Source organism: Cryptomeria japonica, chromosome 1 (genome assembly GCF_030272615.1).
Source record: "Cryptomeria japonica chromosome 1, Sugi_1.0, whole genome shotgun sequence".
Taxonomy (NCBI): Eukaryota; Viridiplantae; Streptophyta; class Pinopsida; order Cupressales; family Cupressaceae; genus Cryptomeria; species Cryptomeria japonica.
In genome coordinates this window covers 676,966,251-676,991,502 of record NC_081405.1, presented here as the reverse complement: position 1 = coordinate 676,991,502, position 25,252 = coordinate 676,966,251, and the positions used below count along the sequence as shown (strand labels likewise).

The window sequence follows — 25,252 nt, the reverse complement described above, 5'->3', positions numbered from 1 at the left end:
TATGACCCCCAAACACTTGCAAAGCAGAGAGACTGACGAGACTGCTGCGAAAAGACCCCAAAAACGCAAGCCAAAAGACTGGGAGGGCCTAAAAAGTAGGGGGTCCCCATTTGCAATGGGGCGATGTGTGAAAACGTCACAACATCTAGCCCCCACCCGAATAAATGTTCCAGAACATTTCAAATACAAAATCCAATCCACGGGTGAAGTGTTGAAAAACACTTTAGGGCAAAACGCAAATTAAAGCACGTTCATCTGATTATGTGTGCATATGCATTAATTCCATCTCACAAGACCATCCAAACTCCTAGAATTAGTCATGGCAGGCTAAAGGTATCTATACTTCAAAAGCATCTGGGACATTGCCTCGCTGCCAGTCAAGCATCCATAGCTCCAACGAGGTTGTCTCTGGAATTCCACGAATATTGCTCCACTGCCAGCCAGGTGTCCATAGCCCCAGTGGAGTTATCCGCATATTCCCAAAGCCAATATTTTGATATTTCTTTTCATTTTTTCATCTTTCTTTTTCTTTCTTTTGATATTCCATTTCATTTCCGTCAATTCCTTTGGCTTGTAAGTAATGAAACCTACTATGGGTTTGGAGATTCTAGTGGCGCTGAAGCAAGATTTAGGATTTTCACCAGCCATAACTTCTCCCAAGGGATCTAAATGACTTAGAGCAATTGACTAGGCATGGAAAACAACATCATCACCCCACCCACAAACAGGAACTCCAAACAATTTAGGCCACTCTAAAACCCTAAACCTAAGCAAAACCACTTGAGCAGACAAGCTCAAGGGAAACCAGCACCAAAGGCTGAAAACCAAAACCCAAAGAAAACAAAAGGAAAACAAACCAAAGGAAAGCCAAAACCCACAGGGAGAACAAACAAACAAACAAACAAAAAGGAAGCCTAATCTAATAAAAACAAAACTTTCAAGCAAACAATACTCACAAGACCTAAATATATACAACTCCTAACATGATTTCTCAGGATGTGCAGGAGCAACAGGGCATTAGTCATGGTTTGAAGCCTTGCAAAGTTATCTTTAAACTCAGGAAAGTAATCTTTTGTAATACAAATCTCAAACTCAAGCAAAACTTTAGGAAAGATTAACAACTGCAGCAACTCATCGAGACCATGATCAATCCATAAACAAGTTGTTCTTCCCAAATTCCCATAATCAAATTCATAACTTTCAAATTTAGGAGCAAGGAAAGAGATAATCTAGTGGTTTCCATGCGTGGGCAAGAACTCTTGCGTGTCATCCACTGCTTCATCAAGAGGTTGAAGTTGGTGGTGTATCATCCCACTCGCATCCGAAATATGCAGATTGGGATCACATTCAATGGTGAGCAAACTATGGTATGAGATGGATTTGAATGGGAACCTGGAAATAGAGGACATTTCTCCAACTAACTCCTTTTGAATATTTGATAATGAGTTGAGCCCCAACCCAAATCGCTCTTCATTCTTTACTTCAATCACGGCAACTTGTTCCTCGAACGACATCTCACGTATCTCAATTTCCTTTAACAATTTTTCTTGGATCTTGAGTAGAGGTTCAAGCACCAACCTGACCTGCATTTCATACTCTACTTCCATCTCAATAGCGCACTGACTATCACATATTCTTTCCCGCCTTGAGCTGCTTATCATTTCTTCCATCTGGCGCATGCACGAACGAACTTCTTCATCAAGGAGCATCTCTTCTTGCTTGACTGTGGAAACATTGCTTGCATTTGTTTGAGCATCTTTCGTTGCTTTCTCAAATTCCACTTCAACGGGTGCTTCTTTCCTCGACATAAGGTATGCAAATTTGCTCTTGACTGAATTGTGTTGATTATCCCGCTCAATTGTGCTTTCTTCACTACAAGATGTTGCAGTAATACCTTCTTCATTTGATGCTAAGTCAATTGGTTGAAGGTGGGCATTTTGCCACTTTTCTATAGTGTACATATTTGACGATTCTTCCAACTCTGCCTGCACCTTAGCTTGGTGAATAGTTTCCCTGCATGATGAACATGTGACTTCGGAATGAGTGGTATTGTGGATCCTACACCAACACGGGAGCAAGATGCCCTCTACGCACAAGTCTTTCTCAATACTTAAGCCTTCCTTAACCATCTCCTTGAACCACATGAAAAAATCATTTTCACCAATTGAAGCTTCGGGTTCCACTTTCACTAGTACAACGGGCTTATGTACTTCTGAAACGGAAACATTCCCTTGCAAGGCTAATTCCATCCTTGACATAAATGTTAAACAATGCATCTCATTGTGTCCGCCAATGTTATGAATTCTACAACTATTCCTTGATGCGAATTCAAACAAACTTCGTGGATGTAACTGTGCATTCAATCTCCACCAAAGTTGAAGGATATCAACTTCTTGCTCCATTGAGAAATTTTTTTTTTTTAATTTTCAATTTTCTAATTTTTGAGGATTTTTCTGGCATATAAGAGATCTAACATATCTCTGATTCTGCACTTGAAAGCTCGTGCTAGTTCCAGCCAAATTGAATTTCGCGATCAAGCCCTCCTAGCACCAATTTTGTTGGCTGCAGGAGGAGGGTGAAAAAAGTCCTTAAGATTACTCCTCGCAAATATGAATTGATATGATTTGGAGTTCAGCCGCTCAGGAATTAATCGCGATCATCCCCTCCCTCTAGCGCCAATTTTGTTGGTGTGTTGGAGGGTGAAAAAAGACTTGAGATCACCTCCACAAATTTGAAATGATAGAATCTAGAGTTCGCATATTCAGCCCTCCTAGCACCAATTATGTTGACGTGTTTTTTATGACAGCGTCTAACACAGAATAAAGTACCAACAGTCATCTTATCCTCTCTTGATCAAGATTAGTCCGTATGCTAGGATTGCTTAAAGTTCAAACGGCTAATTCCAAGGTTCCTTCAGTGCGTGGACGTGACTCACTTGTTTGATGGGTTTGTTGATAACCCAAGGGGCCTTACGTGTGTTCAATTGAGGAAAATTCATGCAAGCTCAAGGATTTATGCACGGATGATTGGCAATGAAAGCTCTAGTTTTGGATCTTTTGGATTTTTCGAAATATGCGGAAAGTAAATAGGAGTGGGGAAGAGAACCATGCTATAGCTAATCTAATCCTAAGAACAGGAGACGGGATAACTCATGCAAGAATCAAACCACACTTCGTTTCGCCAGCAAAGCACAACTACACGAAGGTGGTGCAATATTCGAAGGGTGCGTAGAGGTTTTTCAAATCATCAATATGGACGATCGGATCGAACAATCTCTATTGATGATCGAAGTTAAGCATATACGCATCAAAAGGGCTCAGGCTAACTTTGCACAGAGTACAACAATCAACTGCACACCAAAAGTATGAGCTCAGATTTTGCAACAAGTGATCCTATCAGATTCAGTTCTCCTAACAACATATAAGCAAATCTAATCTAATTCAAGAGAGCAAGACCATGCAGATTGCCAAAATAGAACAAGAATACACCATCAAAATTGAACAATGTATTAAGTTGGCTACTTCACAATCCTGATGCAACAATCTCTGAAAATAATCTCTCCTCCCTTACAAATGAGGGGGGTCACCCCCTTTATATAGGCACCAAGCCATGCAAACCCTAATTAGAGTTTTAGCTAGAAGATTCTCCACTCAAGATGCAAGGAGGTGGGAATCGGCAATTAATAACCCATTATGCCCACATACAATTAATTCAAAGCCTAAAATAACGCCCACTAGTGCATTAAATGCGCCCCATGATGTTGATTATGACCAAAATACAATAAATACTTTCATGCAAGGAATAAATGTCCATCATTCTCCATATGACGATGGCATGCATGGAGAATAAAACAATAAATGAGGAGGCTGCATGCAAGAAGATTCCTTATCCGACGATGACATGCACTAATTGGACCCACACCTAGTCAAAATACATCCAGCAATAAATACGCCACAACTATTCAACCAAAAGATTCTCGTCCAAGAATGGACGACCATTATCCCGCTCATTTATGGCATATGCAATGAATCTGCTAACGACGGCCTCCAGCTCTCTGATGGAGACACTTGGCACATTTTCGATGTCGAATTCCATCAAGGCAATTTATTCCTTGCTCTTGGAAAAGAAGCTCTCCCACTCTGTCATGACTTCCTGCGTCTTCTCCATTATACCAAAGAATGAAAAAACATTTGCAAAATGCTCCTTGGGGAATGAAACCACAAAAAAGAAATCATGCAGCTGAGATTTCAAGGAGTTCACCGTTATTCCACCGTCATTGAGTTTCCTCACGAACAATGCCTCAATTGCACCGATGATTTCCTCCTACACCCCTCTGATGGATTCTTCCAAGTAAAGGAGTCTACACTGAACTTATCGAAGGTGTTCTTTCTTGAACAAACGACGTAGAACCATCGGGGAAAGTCATAAGCTTCATTTTCTTGAATCACTTTCCCATCCACCAAAATTTGCCTTGGAACCTTCGTCAGAGCCCTGAGTCACGGAATGGTTAAGTCCTAGTAAATATGCACATCCTCCCATAATCCTTTTGTTGTCTCTAATCTGCTCAGGAGGGCCACAAACCTTGAATGAAGTTGGGCTAGGTCTTCAATGAATTTTCCTGCTTCAGTATAAACATCCTCTATCCATTCCCTGGAATTTTGCGCCATCGCTCTAATAACTTTTGCATCATCAACCACTTCCTTAGGGAGTGAGGAAGGAGGAGTGAATGAAGGACCCGCCTCCCAAAGGGGTCTTTTGAAACCCCTGACGTACTCGCACGGGGCTCTATTTTCCTCCCTCAGCCGCTTACATTTCGCCTTGGATTTCAGCGGCTTCTCCTTCGTGGCCAAGGAAGATTCTTCAAAGTCTCCCATTACTTGACCTGTGGAAGCATGGCCAAGGTCAATCTGCCTGATGACATAATCCTCCTGCCTGATCTCGCTCCTGTCTTTATCTACTGCAGGCTCAGCAATGTGTAGGGACCGGGATCCAGACTCTTCCCTGACAACCTTGGAGAATTTTCGAGGAGCCTTCCTTTCTGCTAATTCTTCCAACTCTTGAGCTGGATTAGTTCCCTTTTTTGGTTCTCTTCTCAGCCTTCCTACCAGCCAATCTGGAGCGGGGATGGAGTGACTATGAACCTCTACGTGCTCCTGTTCCTGTGACTCTTCTTCCATTTCGCCAAGGATAGCTTCCACGAAGCTATCCTGGCGAGCCTCTTCCTGATGTGGGGGACTTTCTTGCCTTTGACTTCTTGGTCGATGGTGTCCTTGTGAAGCATTGATGCTGAGTATATCTGGTGTCGGAATGCTCTCTGGAAGTGGACCCGTGGTATGCGGAAACATCTCTACCTCCTGCACACTCGAGGAGCTTGCCGGTGAATGCTCTCTTTCCGTCCTTGTTTTCTTTTGTGGAGGTTCTTCCTGTTGGTCTTCCTATTGGACCTCCTGTGGGATATCTTGTTGGATATCCTTCTTCCTTGTTGTCCTTGGTCTCTTTTGGGCTTTTATTTCCTTTATCCATCCGAACTTCCCTTCCTGCCTGAACCTTCAAAGAGCCTTCGGTTGCCTCACTGTGGGAATCTAGACTTCCCATTAGTTGATATGTCAGATGAACATTTCCTTCTGCCAATTTCCTTATCTGCCGGTCAATCCAGTGCTTAGTGAATTTCAGCACCGGTCTAGCTAAGATACTCAAATCATCCATCTCAGGCTCTGACCAATCTGGCAACTGAATAGGCTGATCCTTTACTTTTTCGAATTCAGGTTGTATCAAATCTGCATCTTCTTTCACCTGATCTGGCACCTGATAAATTTCACTTATCTTGATGGTGTCGAGGGGCAATCTGGAATGCATTCTCTTCCGGACCTCAAGGTCATCCTCGACACCTGCCCGATAATCTTCCAAGTGAAACTTGTGTATGAATTTGACGCCAGTGACTTTTATGATTTGGCAGTAAGGATCATATTGGGCCCTGGATGCATAAAATGGCAAATGATAGAATGTCAATTCCCCTGCTGCACTTTCAATGGCTTCCAAGCCTTGGCATATTTCCATGAAGTCACCCAAGACCACTGGAAATTCAATTGATTGCCTCTTCTTCTTCTGCAGCTGATCATAGGCAGTTAACTGTCTTATGAGTTCCAGCAATACGAGCTTGTCTGATGGATATCTTGGCAATTTGTATGACTAGAATGAGAATCCTTGTGTCCTGATGTAGGTGAATTTAGGAAATTGCAAGAACACAGCTCCATACTTCTGGACTAAGGCATTCGCTTGCGGTGACACCCTTACATGCAACTTCTTTTGCATAAGCCGTGTTAAGTACATGGTGAAGGTGTCATTCGCCAACCTGTAAGAATTGACATTGTGAAGATGTAGCTGAGGATAACACTCGTGTACTTTCAACTGAGCCGGTCCGCAACCCATAATTCCTCTTGCTGGCAGACCATCAAATCCTCCCCTTCGCACAAGCATATAGAACAGGTAGGAGCTCATGAAAAAGGACTGGGACCTTTTCTCCTTCAAGTTTTTTAACTGCTCATGCAAGTAGTGACTGATCAACCTAGCCCAGTCGATTAGTCCATTTGAATTCATGATTTCGCCTATGTAGAAGAACATCCAGGTCTCAAAGTTCACAGAATGTTAACACCCCATTACTCTGCTCAGCATCTTTATCAGGTCCACATACTCCTGCTTGAACTCAAAGATGGTGAGAGTCTTTGGCATCTTGGAAGCATGCACCCTAGGCTTCAGAAACCACTGCTTGTTAATAAAATCAGCACACCTAGCAGGACCTGCTTCATATACTGCCTGAGCTCCGTTGCTGGTCCTGTATGTCATGGAATAGTGCGAAGGAATTCTGAAAGCCTCACCAATTGACTCCGGTATCAATGTTGCCAGCAGCTTGCCATCTGGCGTTGAGATTGTCTTTCGCTCCAAATTATAATGTGTTGCATATTCCTAGACCAAGTCTGGGCACTGAATAGCAGGAGGAAAACCAGCTGCCGCAACTATTCTGCTTTTGACAATTTTGACAGTTGTTGGTGATGGACTATGCCCTACTGTCCCAAACATTTTGATCTTGAATGCAGCCAAATTGAATGTGCCTAAATTAGTATCGCTGATCTCTTCCCATCTTGAATTCAGCTGGGAATGGGGAAGGAAACCTTTCATTTCCGCCTTGATCAATGCCTGCCTGGAGAGAGCAGCTGCCTTGCTTGATTCCACCATCCTGGAAGCACCTTGGAAATGATGAAGACAGAGACTAAGTATGACCACTCTTCACTTCTCCACTTCTTCTTTCCTGAATCTTGCACGTGAGAAATGAAATGCCTTTCCAAACTTATATAGAATTCTTAAGGCATTGAATTAGCAATTGCATTCATGACGCGTCATACTTTCCCCAATTACTATGCCATGCAAAAGAAACTTCCCATGCGAGTGAGTTTGAATTTAGAAGTTTCCTTAAATGCACCAAGTCATGCGTCATACTTGGAAGATTCTCTTCACCAACTCGTTGATTTCCATTCTTTCCAACTTTGGAGGGAAATTGAAGGATTCTCTCAGGATTTGCTTGATTTCATCTTGACTTGCTATCTTTCGCTTTTGAAGGAATTTCCAGGTCTCTTTTCAACATTCCTATTTGTTAGGGATCCGCCTAAAATTTAGGAGCCAGTTTCATTGGATGGAGAATTTCACCACGATTCCAAATCTATAAAATTTTACATATTCCGGTGAGATTCAGTGTCTAAAAATAGAAATTTCAAAAATTCGCCCGAGGGGATTTTTACTTTTTTTGATTCCTCCTTGACCTCTTGGCTTCCATGCCTTAGGCAAAATTTCAAATTTTTTTAAGCTTGAGCGTGGAATTCACTGTCTTGGAATTTTATCATCATTTCCTTGGTTCTCCTTAACTTAGCCATTTCAACATTCTTTTTTTGGGCGCAATTTTCCTTTGGTCGAGGAATTCAATGGCTTGGGAGAAGGAATTCCTAGTTTTCAATATTATCCATGCTCTACCCATTTTAGCGCCCTCCACCATTCTTAGGCGCTATTTCTTCGAGGAGGAATTTTGAACTTTTCCATCCTTCCTTGACTCTTGCTATTTGGCACCCTCCCAGGTGCTAGGGCGGAATTTCACATGAGGTATGGACTCTTGACCTTTTCCACCTCTCCTTGGAAAGTCCATTTTGGCGCCTTCCATTAGGCTATGGCGCGTTTGTCACTACGGAAGGGAATTCCAACACCTTCATAAATTTCCTGCACCCTCCACTTTGGCGCCTTCCATCAGGCTAGGGCACATTTCACACTTGGTCAAGGACTTTTGCAATTTGCCCGTTTCTCCATGCACTCTCCAATCTGGCGCCCTCCACAAGGCTGGGGCGGAAATTCCACTAGGGGAAGGAATTCATTGATTTGTGAATTGCCCATGTCTTCTCCTGTTTAGCACCCTCCACAAGGTTGGGGCGGAATTCTGCATAGGTGATGGATTCTTGCAATTTGTTCATTTCTCCTTGCACTCCCCATTCTAGCACCCATCCTTGGTCTAGGGCGGAATTTTCACTGAGGGAAGGAATTCATTGATTTGTGAATTGTCTATGAGAAGACCACTTTGGCGCCCAATTGCTCCCTTGGGCGTGATTTTGCCTCGGTCATGGATTCTTGAAATTTCCATGCTATCCATGACCTCTCCTGTTTAGCGCCCAACTGCATACCTGGGCGGAATTTTCACCTTGGCATGGATTCTTGGAATTTCCATGATATCCCTGGACCCTTGGATTTAGTGCCCAACTGCCTGCCTAGGCGGAATTTTCACTCTGGCATGGATTCATCATTCAATCTTCCGGACTTAGAACATTTTGATCTTCTTGTGATTTTGGAGTGCCTTCCCAGACAGGTGAATTTCTGAGCTTTCTATTTCAGGCATGGGCTTCCAGCACTTAACCAATTTCTGGCTTTCTCTATTTGCTTTCTGACTTTCTGGAATTAGAGATATTTGCAAATGTCTGATCTTTGTCGCCTTGTCCGACTGATCCTGTCAGTAGTGACTTTCCAAAAATAGAAACCTTCAAAGTGTCAGCGTTAGACTCCTAGACAAGGTGCAGGAATGACTTACTATAAATAGAAACTTACTAAAAATAGTAAGTTTGATTTTTGGCAAAATGACGACATTCCAGGACTCAAAAAAATCCCTAAAAAATAGGAACTTTCTAAAAAATATAAAGTTGCTCCATTTTGGCTCAAATTTACTGGGAGGCTCCTTGAAGGGTCTTGATTCTAGTCGTATGTTCAGTTATCCAAAACCCTAACAGGGAACCCCTAAAATCTAGGACGAAAGGCAGAAACCCTAAAAAAGGACAAAACAGGCCCTAGACTTGACCAAACTCGCTCAAACGAAAAGTAGACTTGCTCGAAATGACCCCAAAACACCTGCAAAATGGAGAGACTGCCACCAACCCCCCCCAAAAAAAAAAAAAAAATCGACCAAAAAGGGCCTAAAAGTTAGGGAGGGTCCCTATCTGGGATGGGGTGATGTGTGATTAGGTCACAACAGGTCCCAATTGAAACATTCAAGCTCAGGCACATCATCCCTAATGCCAAAAGAAACATCTTCACCTTGAATGAAGACTTCATATTCAACATCATCACTTTCAGGGACAAGGGAGAACCAACATACATCATAATCACATGTGCTGATATCCAACTCATCAGCACAAATCTCAGGTTTACGAGACACCTCACAAGAAGATCTAAAATCTTTAGATTGTCTCTTTGTTTTTGTTTCCTCCTCCAGGCAGCATAATGCAACAACCTCAGGTTCATGGCACGATCCATCCGCCATGCAATCTGCAGCAAAAACATCACCCCATGTGCCCTCCTCAACACTAGCTTGTTGCTCCAAAGCTACCACTGGGGGAGGTGTAGACATTTCCTTCTCACGATCAATAAAGAAAGGAAGATTGTCAAATGAGAGGACAGTGTCTTCCTCTTTACCTTCACACTCCTCTTCAATGACCTACTGCTGCAACTGATTATTCTCAATATCCTCCTACAACGTCACCGATTCTTCCTCCTTTAGAGCATATGAAGACTCACCAATGGTTGCTCCAACCCTTTCCTCATGATGAGGATGGTAACCATCCATCCTCCATACAACAGGCCCACCCTTAAAAAGGGAGATAGCATCAGGAAAGGGCCTAGGTGGTGGGGCATTTTGCAAAAGGCACCGAGGAGAAGGCTTTTGTATAACAACAGCTGGAGCTCCCTTGAAACTTGGAATTTTAAAACTAGGGGGGTTAGTTGAAGGCTTGGGAGGCCTCCCCTGCCTGAAGCTTGGGATTTCAAACTTAGGAACCCTAGGGGCAGAAACCTCCTCCTGTATGAGTTGCATCTCTATGGCTGCTAGTTGCTTAATTTCTTTCTTCCTAGCAGAGGCAAGCTGCCTTGCAAGGAACTCCTCATGTTGTCTTTGGGCTCCCATCTGTTGTTGCTAAAGCTGAGCCTGATAAGCAAGCTGACCCTACTGCAAATCCCACTCCTGTTGCCTCTCGAACTCCTCTAGCTGCTTGGTGAAATCAAGCAACACACTGTTGAGTTCTGCAATTTGCATTTTTTCATCATCTTGGGGCTGCCAAGAAGGTTGAGTAGGGGTGGGTGGGTGGCAGGCATTAGGAAAGTTCCCACCTGCTGCTAAAGTGAAGTTATTTGAGTTGAAACTAAAAAATAAATTGAATGAATGATTCAATAATCGGATGATTACATTGAACGATATACACATGTATATATAGAGGTTACAAGATGATGTTCTATAATTAGAACATAACGTTAAAGTTAAAGACTAAAGAGCTAAACGCTAAATTAAGCGTGAAAGCTAAATTAAGCTTAAAAGCTAATTACATAATAAAAAGCTAACTTAACAAGCTAAATAAGTCGACAACTTAAAATAGAAGATGACCATTATAGAAGATATTCATATTATTTTAACAAAAACTAGGAGCAGTCCTAGTTCGGTCTTGTTGGTAAGGAGGGGGAAAATGGTTGGCATTCTCATAGAATGGGGGTGAATAGAAGTTACACCCATGATATGAACTCATTTTAAAGCATTTGAAAGAGATGGAGCCTCTTTCACAAAATGCTTAAAAGAGCAGACAGACCCTCTCAACCAAAGACTGATAACATACCACATATCCACCAAATGATTGCAAAGTCGCCAGGTGCTTGAAAGATGTTGCCTCCAAAGGCTTGATGAACTGAAGAACACACCGAATCTTCAGTTGGCTTGGGCTTAGGACTGCATGACCAGTAGATTTCCTCTTAGAGTCGCCAGGTGTGTGAAATGTTGCCTCCAAGGCTGAATACACTGAAGAACACACCAAGTCTTCAGCTTGATGAAGGATGAGTCCCACCGAGCGTGCCAAAAACTGTTATCACAAAAGCTCGCACAACTCAGCAACCTTGTGAAACATGGAAACAACCCCGAAGTGTGGGACCTTGCGCAAGGGGTTGAATCTCCAGAGAAGGTCGGCTTCCTTGTCAATCCAAGTGCAGGTATTGAACCAGCTCAACACCTCAAATCTTACTTCTAAACTACCCTAACAGCTTACAGAGGAAAAGGGAAGAGAGAAATGCTTAAAATGAAAGGAGGTGATGCACCAAGATAAGAAATTGTTCCTCTCCCCACCCGAAATGGCACAAGGAATCAACTGAAATACCCAAAAGATGCACAAACTTCAGTTGTATGAGTGACCCGAATGCATGTATGGAGATTAGAATTTGCTAAGTGTCAAGAGGGGAGAAGGATTCCCACAAGTCACACTCTAAAAAAACAAGTTAACACAGCATATATGGAAAGAAGACCCACAAAACATACACTTATGATGAAGGTAAGGAAACAAACACAGGGTGCATAAGTTGAAGGAAGGCAAGAATGTAATTTCAATTCATTCAAAAGCCAAAGGCCAAACTTACAGTTGTAGAAATGCAAAAAAAATAAAGTATTTAAGAGAAGTGAAAAAGCATAGAATAGCTCAAGCCAGCAAGGAGAGAACCCTTTACAATGAGGCTTAACAGCCTTTATATAGAAAACTGGTCGCAGAGGAGAGACCATTGGTCAAGGAAGAGAATCCTTGACCTTTGTGTGTGCAAGGAAATGTCAGTCAGGGAAAGCAGGGAAGTGCATGCACCTGACATTGTGTACATGCAAGCAACCTAGCCATACCCTGACAACCCAATCCCAAGACGAAAGGGACTTCCAAAAGGTGGATTGCCTGACATTCCAAAGTCAGAGCACACAAAAGTAACCACAAATAAGCATGGCCCTGTACTTCTCTTGATGGAAATCTTGCAAAATCATTAAATGCACCCCTATAGCTCCACGAAAGGTGTACAAGTCGCAAGAGTTGTTGGAGCATTAAGACCCTTGAGTGTTGATCACGCCATCTAGAAGTCTTGCAAGCCGGAAGGAAGTTGGAAGACTTCGGAAACACAGGTTACCAAAGTTGGAAAGACTTCGGGAACACAAGTCACCGAAGTTGGGAAGACTTCGGAAACACAAGTCATTGAAGTTGGGAAGACTTAGGCTTGGGATTTCGGAATTCCGGAGTTCCAAGGTCAAGGACTTAGAAACTTGGGAACCTGGGGGTTTCGGAGTTCCAGGGTTGAGGAAGCGACGACTTAGGAACTTGAGAACCTAGGGGTTCTGGAGTTCCAAGGTTGAGGACTTAGGAACTTAGGAACGTGGGAACCTGGGGGTTCCGGAGTTCCGGGGTTGAGGACTCAGGAACTTGGGAACTTGGGGGTCATGGAGTTCCGGGGTTGAGGAAGAGAAGACTTAGGAACTTGGGAACCTGGGGGTTCCAAAGTTCCGGGGTTGAGGACTTGGGAACTTGGGGGTTCCGGAGTTCCGGGGTTGAGGAAGAGAAGACTTAGGAACTTGGGAATCTAGGGATTCCGGAGTTCCGGGGTTGAGGAAGAGAAGACTTAGGAACTTGGGAACCTGGGGGTTTCAGGGTTGAGGACTTAGGAACTTCCTTCTGACAAGACAACACTTCACACTAAATGATTCCATTGCTTCCTCTTTGATCAAACTGGGGCAGCACTGGTCCATGGAACATATCTTTGATCGGTTCTCACTGATGGACCAAGGGTGTCATAAAATGACAACAATACTTACTTACAAATAGACAATTAATAACAGAAAAAATGAGATAGGTACAACTCACAATGATGCCACAGAAATAAAACAATAAGAGAAAAACCAGTAGTTACATCATAGCACTGAAGATAAAATGTATAGCTAAATCGCATATGATCTCTCTAAACTTTCTCATTTCTGTTGTTTGTTTGCCCTTCTTGAAAGAAAAGATTAATGACAATTATGGAGACTGAATTTTGAAGGGCATGTACTCATGCATTTAATGCTCAAAACCCTCTTATTAGGAGGACCGAAGAAATTTCCTCTTTTCGCACCAAAATTGATATCATTCCTCGTTTGCAGGATGAAATTTTCTTTCTTGTTAGACACCAGTTCCAGTGTTCATCTCTCAGCTCACATTCCCCACTTATGCACAGGGGAGAATTTAACAGAATTCACACAGGGAATAATCTTTCAGACCATCCACCTTAGTTCACAGTTTAAATAAGAAAGAGATTGACGTACTGTTCTTCTGCTTATTACATCCCCAGGTGTTCTTTTGCTACTATCGCCTGAATATTGAAAAATGGCCTTAATCGACTTGGAAGTTTGTTTCCCTTCAATCCCAATTTGCTTGCTCAATGACAAAGGTTATGTACTGGATATGTCCGAACTATACTAAGTCTCCTCCCGTGGTATCATGACTCTAATTGATCTGATGCTGGCTCTCGCTGTAGAATTGATCAGAATCTTATCAAAAACACCTTTCAGATACGGGTCTGCTGATTCCAGACTTAGATGAATTGTCTCTACTCCAGAGAGTCATTCTCATATATCTATCCCCAATATTGCTTGCATTGGAAGGCGCAAACAAGAATCTATTGCAACTCATGTACCTTGTGTATTCATTTATTATTTGATCCCTTGGCAAACTTGATTACTTCTCTCTCCAATCTGCTGTGAGCCCTGCGATCTCCTTAGGCTCCTCCTCGAGTCAGAAAACTGGTGTAATTGCCTTTAAGAAATATTAATATTTTGCCGCACCAATGATACTATGCCCTGCACCCTTGGTATTCTTCTTTATAGCTATCAACAGTGTAACAAAACTCTGATTTAATATATATCTCTCAACTTTAAGAACAATCACTAACTTGGCGTCAGGTGAAAGGTCATGATTCAGCCAAGAAGAAAGTTGGCCCTTATTTCCACATCAAGATATCATGCAATATCAAGAGATAAATGCCAGTGTAACCTCGATAACTTCCTTCCAAGGAAATCATTCTCAAATTCCTCACAATTGGAAATATAATGAAGTGGCATACCAAAATCAGACTTATTACTTGATCAAGCAGGCAGGCAAGCACCTCTCTAATCATATAAAAGACCCCATTATTAAAGGTAACTGAAATCCACCTTAATGTCGAACCTCTGTATCTGCAAATCCCTTATTTCTGCAAATTTGTGTTTGAAGGAAGACTTCACAAATTTGGCCCAGTTGTGAACTCCATCGTGAATCCACCTCTTGGAAGAGCTAGGTTTTTGTCCAACCCTTCTATCAATTCCTAAAGGTTTTTCTCTGCAGATATCATGAACCGTTTATCAAATCATAAGCATGCCTTACTTCCTCCCTCCAGTCTCCTTATAAAGAACTCCAAGAAGCTTCTAAAATATTAGGCCGACCACATTTGGAGAACTTTATTGAATAAAGTGACATTATGATATTATTTTATTGTTTATTTAAATGAATTAATTAATATTAAGTCATCATTGGATATTTTATTTATTTTGACAACTTAATAAAAATCAATTAAATTAATTGTTACCTTTCAAATTAGGGACATTACAAACTGTCCAAAATTTAAATTGTTGATCCTATTATCTAGGCTTTTAAGTTTTAACCCTATGGGCCCATGAGTCAACTTCTTACCACAGTGATCAATGTTGTTAACCTTGTGGCTCCACCTAATTCTTGTTGGCCTTCTTCACCCTTGAAATCCCACCAATGTTTAGGGCTGAGAAGACCACGCTCAGAAAATCATAAGAGGAAAGTCAAGTAGTCACCTTAGAGCCTCCCCTAACATGCAAGACCAGAGAAACTTCAGTTCCAAAGTTCCAAAGGAAAAGCTAGTAATGTTTGTCTATCTCCATGATCCAATTCACAGACATGCAAAAGAACCTTTGCTCCACTGAGAACTGAACTAGAATTTGCAAGGATGTTTTGGTAGTAATATGCTATGAGAAGTTCTATCTAACTAGTTTTTCCTCCTCTATGCGTATTGGTTGTTTCCAAAGGTCATTTAGTGCCTGCAATGCTTGTAGTGGGTAAAATGGGGTAATCAGCTTTACAGCTATAGGGGGCCCATATAGATCTAAGCCTAATGAGGCCAATAGGGCCCAACTCACTAATAGGAGATTGGTAAAGAACTAATACACAAATAACCATATCTCCCCTTTATCTCACACAGTTAATACTATTCCTAAAAATAATGTGATTCTCAATTTCAAACTCCTGCGGGAGGTACAAATGACAAATCCTATCATCCCAGGGCATATGTGTTGAATGTTTTGTCATTGATGTCAAAGGTTGATGATCAAGGTCATATAAATTTTGAAGGATTAACCAAAGTAATAGGGAACTATGGTACAAAAGAGAATTGGAATGAAATGCTTATCAGGCTGCTGATTATTCATTAGATCTTCATCAGTTGCTTGGCTACTTGCTCGAGCTGGTTGCTTACTTGGTTGAGCTACTTGGTTGCATGCTTGAGCTACTTGATTTTCTGCTTGTTCTGGTTGCTTGTCTACTTCTTTGTGTCAAGTCAGATTGTTTGCCATGTCACCGGTTGAGATGAGTATTGTGGGACCCGATTCTTATTTGGATCGATTCTTTTAAAGGCAGCACATATAATCTTTATTTTTAACAATGCCAGTTCATTGCTGAGTTTCCTAAAGCCCAATGGAAATAATTATTGGAGGCTCGATTTCTTTAAGTGTGGTTATGAGTCATGTCTTCAGGAGAATCATAGATGTTAAAGGGCCAATTTCCTAATGCTGGGTATTTCAGAATTCCATCGCATATACTCCACGTTTCTGACGGTTTCAGAATTTAATGCTTGGCATTTTTTTCTTGGAACAGATTCATTTATTTATTCACCCCATTTTTTGTGTGACGGCTTAAGCCTGGAAACGTACTTTAGATTCTTGGATTTTAACGTTATTTGTGTATGGGCAGGCTTCAGATTCTGTGTAATGGTTTTGCATTAAAGAACCGTTTTTTAATTCTGAAGAATTTAATTTTTACGCAGCCGTTTTCTTACTTGGTCAGCAGATATGAGTCGAGCATGTATGCTGGGATTGTGTTATCACTGTGGAGAGTATGCGCATACAATAATATTGAAGGAGTTTTAATATAGGCGGTGACTTAAACATTGGCTGGGAATTAAATATAGTAAATTATTGTCGTCTCTGCTCATGCTGGCTGTTAATATTATTGGCATGATATTTCTTCTATTGTGCAAGTAATCTCCTGTAGCGCAAGCCATGTTATTGTTGAACAAGAGTGAACTTTTATACCTTGGTGCTTGGAAAATCTGGTACAAATTGTAGAGGGAAAAGTAATCAGGAATTCACAAATCACATTATTTAGTGCTGTGTACATTTGGAAGTGCATGAAAAAATATACCATTGAGAGGAGCTGGTAATAGTTATATTTTCCTTTCTGAGTCTCTATTTGTCTGTAAGTTCTTCTACAAGAGAAGTGACTAATAATTTGCATTGTAGCGTCCTGGTTACAAGTGGTCAAGAACTATTTTCAGGTAAATAGTGCATTTTTGAGTTTGTGTGGAAACTGAAGTTGGTGCTTCAACTGGACGAAGTCGGTGCTTCAAGGAGGGTTGGTGCTCACTTATGTAATCTGGTTTGGTGCCCATTTCGTTAATGAAAGCTGTTGATCTGCTGTGGTTTTTTACCCGAAAGGGTTTTCCACGTGAAATTTGGTGTTCTCCTTGTTGATGTTTGCTCTATCTCTCTTTTATGTGGTTTCATGTGTTAAAAAGTTTTAAAATACTGATTCACCCCCCACCTCTCAGTATTCTCTGTGTGCTTTTCAATATGGTGATCAATCTCAAGGCACAACTAGTGAGCAAACCCTTAGCCAACCAAGTGGAATCATCAAGCCATATAGCCAATACCGTTGGAGATTATTATTATTATAAAGCCATCTGTAGACCCTAAAACAGATCACCTAGTATTGTGGACTATACAAAGATCCATTTCCATTTCCAATCCATATGAAATTATGTGTAGAAAGACAACTTCAGGCTGCATATCTCTGAAGGACAAGTCTAGGTGACTTAAATGTACTGTTAATAAATATCCTCTCTGACCAAACTATTATCAAGCTCCTTTGAGGAAAGAAAGCAAAAAGGGGCATCTAAGCAATACCTTAAGGTAGGAAGCCAATCAATAGATATGTTATTACTTATTAGATTTGAAGGAGTGGGCAAGTTTGGAAATGTCTACTGCAGCTGAAAGGGGCATTGCCAAATAGGGGTATCTCTAACAAGTTGAGGCTGATTCACCCAAGGATATTAGTTTGGGAATATAAAAATGAACCCAAAGTTATACTCAGGTAAAGAAGCTAGCCAGAAAACTACGTTTGGGTGACACACTCAGGAATCGTCCTGAGGCTGAATTGTCCCAGGATATCAGTCTCTGGCTATATAAAGTGCTCCTGAAGTTACAGTCAAGGCCAGGGTGCTACACAGTAGACTCTGCTTGGAGGATGCACCCAGAATATGTCTGTTTGCGACAAATCATACACTGAAGCATGAGTTAACTCTTTGAGATATGTGCTGTCCTAATTGGGAGGTTGAGATTCAGCATGTTTAGTTCTTGCTTCACCCAATAGGCAATTTCTTGCCTCTTGCTATATTTAAACCATTTCTGTGAACGATAATGCCACTATTCAGGCATACACAAGGATTATCTACAAATAAGTGAACCAAATTTGAAGAAGATTGACCATTAACTACATCAGCAGTTGATAGTTTTTGTATAAAACAATAGGACTGGAGGTAAGTAGAGCGTCCAAAGAAGAGTGAAAGAGATGGATGTTCTGTCGTCAACTCATAGAAACATTCAACTATACAAAAACATTTAGCATCATTTCCTAAGAAAATAGAAAAGTCACCTGCAGTTGACCAGCAGACAAATAGAAGTTTTTTAGGAACTCCTGATCATAATTTCTGCACAAACAAGAGAATATAAGAGGATTAATAAAAAAATCAATCATGACCAATAACTTAACTCACTACCAGATTTTAACTGCATATGGGAAATCATCATGTATAACAGTTACCTTGCATATCTGATAAAGAGATCACGAGCTAGTGACTTTGCCTGAATCATACCAAAAAATTCCAAAGGAGGCTTCTGCAGTCCAATGATCATGACAAGATTAAGTTTTGATATCCAATATAATATGAAAAAGATATCACCTTGAATACCAGCTTCTAAAACATCTAAATTTGAAAGCATAATTAGTTGTACACAAAAAAAAAACAGAAGAGTAGTCACTTTAAGTTACCCGCTGCCAGGTATGGAAAATCACAAGATAAACAAGGTCTGTGTCACCACTTTCTGCTGCCTTGGTAAGGGCTCGCTCTTCCTCTCCCATGCTTAACAGGAGTGGTATCTGCAAATGCTTGATGTAAGTTACAAGTGTAATGCTTAAATCAATCATTCATTAAGCATTGTGTGTTTGACAGAAAACAACGCCTGATTGGACAAGACTGTTAACATCAAAAAATGGTACTGTAAATTTTTAGCAAAAAGGATTTATTATAATTCAAAAGGAGAGAAAAAATATTAAGAGGCAAGTAAGAATGAGATTTAAACCCCCCAATTTTAGAGTAAATGTACTGAATAGAAAAGTAATTCTATGCTTTCTTAAAGACCTGAGCTGTAAGGAATCTAAACCTGTTCAGAAAAGCGTGGCTCATATTCAAGAAGCATTGCAGCTAGTTTCCGCCGACCTTTCCTATCTGCATGGGCAGCCACTGCCGCATAGGAACTTCCTTTACAGATCTTTAGCTGGAAGTTCACATAAACATGTCAGAGAATTGCAAGTTGAGTAAGAGTTGCAAATTTATCTCTTTTGATTTCCCCAGCAATCAAAAAATGTCAAATGTCACTGGAATGGAATTGATATAAACCAGTTCAGGCTCAGAAGGGTGAAGAATAAAAATTAGACCTTCTCAAGCAACATTTCAAGGAGAGGTGCATCTTGAATGGTTGATGCTGCTGTGATTTTAGAACAGGCCCAATGCATAACAACAGGTTCCTGTTCAATCATACTGGGGAAATAAACAAATGCCCAAAAAATTGAAAAAGATACGTATAAAAAATCAAAACATTGAACAAGAGAACTATAATCCATACCCTCAAAAAGTCACCCTTTCATTGTCTATTTACAAAACTAACAAATACAGGAATCAATACCTGGCTCAGGTTGATGTACTCAGATATTCTTAATGCCAATAGGTGTCGGAATGCATTTATCAGCCTACCAATCAGAACTGGTGCTGTCAGCACCTGCCATACCCAAATCAGACAAGATGACTATCAGTTTATATAAAGCATTTCAGTTTGTCATGCAGCATAGATAACTAATCCAGATTTAGCTTACGATAAAAAGAGGTTTCAAATACTAGAATTTGCTAACAGGTTAAAGAGAATGACTTTGTACTGCCGTATGCTGAGCGGAATACCAATCTCATAATTATGAACAGCATTTAGTATTCTCAACGTTTTGCAGATCTCCTGAATACGACCACGTGGAAAACGACTGCCAAAAGCAACTGAAACCCATTAAAATCCACCCTGATCATAAAATTGAGTTTGTGATGCATATCAAAGTCAAGAAACAAATAAGTAGAAACAAAAGGAGCAGTGCAAGCAACCAATATGTGCTAAGGATCTTACTTTAGCTGGAAGAGTTTTGAAGCAAAAATAATGCATTAAATCACAGAGTAAAATCTTAAATTAACGGCTAATACTCAAAATAAATACCAATGAGATTGCAGTAACAAGAATCCAATTATTCAAATATGTCTGTGGCTCCTTGTTTTTTTGAGAAGTCTTTCCCACAAAGGACTATCTATATTTTCACAATATCATATAGCTCAGGGCTTAGCCACTTTATGCTAACCCTTCCTGCATTGTTCATCTTCCCATTTACTTCATATTGAATTAGCTTTCACAACCACAGATCTATTTGCCGTAGTATTTCTCTTTTACCACTTACTGCATTTTTGAGTCCCAATGAACTATTTTCTTTGTTTGTGAACATCAATATAATTTCCTACTTTCTTCCATTCTGTCTCGCATGAACAATTCATCTTAGAAATGGACAGATAAAACCATAAGAAAATAAACAAACCTGCAAAAAGCTTTTCCATAGCTAGCAGCTCTCAAGAGTGTGCGTTGCCGTGACATGTCATACTCATGACCTGCAGCATCTATGCAAGCCTCAACAGCTTCAGAGAGGGAAGAGCGAATCAATCTTAGGTTCTCATCAGCCTACAGTGCAAAGTCATTAGAAAATATAAATATTCAAAATCCATAAAAGAAATAATGACATGCAAGAAATAAAGTAAAATAGTTCAGACAATTATCAAAAAAGCCTCAAAAGGTTTCTCTATTAAATATAGGGAAAATTTTGTCACCGTCACTGCAAGATATAACCAAAACAAACACTAGCTGTGACACTTGTTATGAAGTTAATATTCTGAATCTAATATTGCATTCTAAACTGTTAGATATCCCTCAATCCATCTTCTCTATTTTGAAACTCAAATTCCTAAGGAATTTACCATGAAGACACATCCCTGCAATTGGAATAAATATTGAAAGTAACACGAAATAAATATGTAACAAGCTTTAACAATTAAACACATAATTAACTGTTAATGAGTTAAGACTCAAGAGGGAATAATTCAGAGGCCAATTTGTTTTTTTTTTAAATCAATGAGGGTTAAGGATAGCATTTCAGCTAGGAAAAAATATAAGGCTTGGCAGCCCCCTCCCCCAAGCTTCATTAAGTTTTATTTTGATAGTGCCTCACAAGGGAATCCTGGGATTGCAAGGGCAGGTATGACTCCTTGCAAGGAGGATGGAAGTTTTATGGAAGGTGCATCTTTACTCTTGGGGATCAAGTTCAACAATGGGGTAGAATGGGAGGGAGTTGTGGCTGGGATTAAGTTAGCCTCCTCAAGTGGAGTGCAGAATCTTGTATTACGAGACTTTCTTATCATTATCAATCCTCTTAAAAAAGGAAGTTGCTCCACTTGGAATAAAATTTTGCAGATTTGTTAATTCTGCAGCTCACTATTTGACCAATTGTGGCATAGATCAGGATCCTATCATGCATCATATAGCAATCACCCATCCTCATCTGAATTAGAATTGTTTTTAAATCATCTCCCTCCCTAATGATTCTATTTTTGAGGGGCTGTTTTGGGATCCGTATATCAAATGTCAATGGAGATTTATTGTTGGCACTTATGAAGTCTATTTACATAGTAAAAGCAAGGATGCATGGGAATGCGTCCTTTGCCCTGGAAACCAGTGTCCCCATCCCCTAGCTGTTTTGGGGATAGTGGAATGTCATGGGGACATCCCTTTGCCATCCCCTGTCTCAAAATGTACAGGAAATGTAGAAAACGTCCCCTGGACGCCTAGCTGTCGTGGCCCCGCTGGTGGGAACCATTCAAACTTCAATAAACCAAAAAAAAGCAATTTTTTTTTAATTTTTCTAATGTGGCATGGGGTCCCACAAGCACTCCCACGCAACACTTAAACCCTGATTCAAGCTAAAGGGTAAGAGGCAAAACAAACATTTAACCCAACACTGTTTTACCATTATTTCATTCTCATTTGCTCAGTTTCTGCTCCTTGCTGTGAGAGTTTGGTTCTCGGAAAGAGATCGGACTGATTTAGAGGAGAGATTGGACTCATTAGAGGAGATATTGGACTGACTTTTGTTTTGCTTCAAGTCGGAAACAACTTATTAGCTGCAAGTTTGAAGCTACAGCCAAGGTATGTCATCATTTTTAGTTTTCTAAGTTTTTAGCTTGTTAGTAAGTTTGTAGATTGAAAAATAGTTTCATTGATTTGGTTTCAGACTTTCAAACATAAACAAAAACACCACAAAATGAGCAGCAGAAGTAGTGACAGTCATAATGTAGTGAAAGTGAAAATGAAATGAACACAATGGTGATAGACTTTTCTACTTCTTATAATCAAACCTCATCATCTATTCCATAAGACCATTATGCATCCCTTCACCCTCTCTTCAAAAACCTGCAAAAGGTTCTTTCAATCCCAAGAAACCATTGCTTCAGTTTGCCACAGATGTGACTGCCAACAGAGATAAAAATACAGGGGCAGCAAGAAGTGGCTTTGTCACGTTTGCAACACTCAATACCGTGGGAGCTATATTAGGGTTACAGGCACTCTAGTGGGTGAGAGTGGAAAAGGTGTTAAAGTTTGTGAGTCAATGACCCTGGAACAGTACGTTGAAATGGCAAAATTTGCTAGAGCAAGTGAGGACAAAATCATTACAACTCACAATAAGAAACGGTCATCTACTGATTTGCATGCCTCTTCCAATCTATCATTTGGAGAAAGTTGTGATCGAGGGAAGAAGAAGGCCATTGCAGATAAGAATAATTTGATGATGGGGTTAGTGAATATGCAAAAATGTGAGCAAGCCGACGATTCAGTGGCCAAATTTTTTTATATTTTTTTAAGCGCATGCTCTTCCATTTCATTTGGCAAGCTCCCCTTATTTCAAAACTGCATTGAGAGATAAATTGACAGTTGGAACCTCTTATTCCACCCCTAGAGAACATAGATTGTGTACCTCACTCCTTGATAAACAATATTCAAAAGTGACCATAAGAATGGAGGAGATGAGAAAACATGGATTATAATTGTCTGTTCCAGTGTCATGGATGGGTGGATTGATAGCTGACATAGGTCACTGATTAATGTTATTGTTGCATGCCATGTTGGTTCATACTTTCTTAGAGCTATTGATTGTTCTGGGAAACTTAAGGATGTTGTTGATTTCGAGTTTACCATTTTGAAGGAGACCATAGAGGAGGTCGGGCCTTCTAATTTTGTGCAGGTTGTGACAGATTAACTCGAGTTTGTAAGTTAGTTGGTTTGATGATTTAGAGCGCTTACAAACATATCTTTTGGACTCCATGTTGTGTACATGCTTTGAAAGACATTGGCAAAATAGATTGGGTGAAGGTAGCAGTGGTAGAGGCTAGAGACATACAAATGTTTGCATGTAACCATCACACTTCACTTGCACTATTCCGGTCTTATTCAAAGAAAGAATTCCTCAAACTAGTTGAGACTAGATATGCTAGCTATTATATTTTGCTAGAGAGAATGTTGGAGGTGCAGGATGCTCTACAATCCATAGTTGTTTGTGGAGACTGGAAAAAGTGGGCTCAATCAAAGACAAAAGAAGGCAAGGCGATGAGAGAAAGAGTACTTAATGACACTTGGTGGGCCAATATCAAGTAAGATATCTGAAAATTTAAAATTTTTTGAGTAATTTACACTTTGTTTTACTTTGTATTTTATAATTTTTAATTTTTAAACGTTACTTGCAGGTATATTTGCTCTATCATATCACCAACTATGGGATTAATCTGGTATGCAAAGACAGATTCTCCCAGCCTAGGAGATCTAAGAGACTTTTGATAGCATGCTTGATCAAATGAAGCAAGCAATTTGTCAGAAGGATCCTAAATTACAATTCTACGAGGAGCATATTAGGCCTATTGTCACAAAGAAGTGGAACACAATGAACACCCCCCTTCATATGCTTGCCTATGCTCTTAATCCAAAGTGGTATGCACCTAGACCTGGCTGAATGCTTCCTTCTAAGGATGAAGAAGTGATAAATGGGCTTACAACAGCCCTTCGTAAAATGTATAGCAACAAGCAAGCAACCATTCTTTGAGAGCAATGGCTTCAGTTTGCCGATCTTCAGGGTCCTACATTCAGCAAACAAGGGGCTAGGATGGATAGGGCCACTATTGCACAAAAGAACCCACTGGGTGGTGTAAATTTCATGCGAAGGACACACCGAATTTGAAACAACTTGCCATTCATTCGCTCTCACAGATTACTAGTTCCTCTGCTATAGAGAAGAATTGGTCCACCTATGGCTTCATCCACTCCATTACGAGAAGTAGTCTTACTTCAAAACGAGCTGAAAAACTAGTTGCAGTTCATAGTGCCTAGAGACTTCAGGACCAACATACTACTAAGTATTGACAAACTCCAGTAGCGCGGTGGGATGTTGATCCTAAAGATGTTAGGCAGATTGATGAGGAGGTGCAACAAGGATTGGTCGGGCTACCATTGGATGATCCGATTCTACCTAAGGGTGATAGTAACTTAGATGGTTCTGAGTCTTTGGATATTGATAGCCCGAATGAGGCTCAGCCTCAGTTTCAGAGGCTGTTGTATTTTGATGTGATAGCTCTGAAAATTGATTACATGAGAATTATCAATTTTGAGCTTAAATATTGTTTTTTCTGGTTTTATTTGCATCCTCTATCAAGGTCCAAGGTCTAGGGTTTAGGGTTTATCAAAATTTCTTATGTCTTGTGAAGAAAACCCTAGCAATGATATATCTCGTCATTACTTTTTCCCACTTAAAGTTGAGGGTTGTTTACCATGGGCAGGGCCATTTTATTCTTTAAGTGATAAGTTGCGTTAGACCGGTTTTTGAAGTGATTTTCCTAAGGCGCTTAAAATTTTCTTCCTATAATCGATCTCCCTTTAATATTTGTGCTTGCGCCCGTGATTTTCCTAAGTCCGAAAACCCTAAGTATTTCGGCCGGTTGATAAAAGCAGAACAAATCTGACGGTTCGCGCTTCCCCGTGGTTGAAAGTGCAGTGGAGATAAAGACCACGGCATCGCGAGATGATGCCACGTGTTTTCAACGGAAAACGACAAGCTAGCAGTGTAGTCAGTAGAAGCCTTCTGTTACCGGTTCTCAAACGGTAAAAATCGGTTTACTAACA

General features: G+C 40.5%; 1 protein-coding gene across 1 annotated transcript in view; it reads right to left on the bottom strand.

The window, feature by feature from the left end:
• The window catches only part of LOC131057144 (protein VACUOLELESS1), a 51,612-nt gene that overhangs the window by 5,385 nt on the left and 20,975 nt on the right, over positions 1–25,252 (bottom strand). Inside the window, exons 5-12 of the mRNA XM_059221368.1 lie at positions 20,577–20,716; positions 19,877–19,982; positions 19,637–19,729; positions 19,389–19,478; positions 19,115–19,228; positions 18,723–18,830; positions 18,495–18,568; positions 18,327–18,381 (exon numbers count right to left, since the gene is read on the bottom strand). Coding sequence (XP_059077351.1) covers positions 18,327–18,381; positions 18,495–18,568; positions 18,723–18,830; positions 19,115–19,228; positions 19,389–19,478; positions 19,637–19,729; positions 19,877–19,982; positions 20,577–20,716 — 780 coding nt within the window. The remainder of the gene's footprint in view (positions 1–18,326; positions 18,382–18,494; positions 18,569–18,722; positions 18,831–19,114; positions 19,229–19,388; positions 19,479–19,636; positions 19,730–19,876; positions 19,983–20,576; positions 20,717–25,252) is intronic.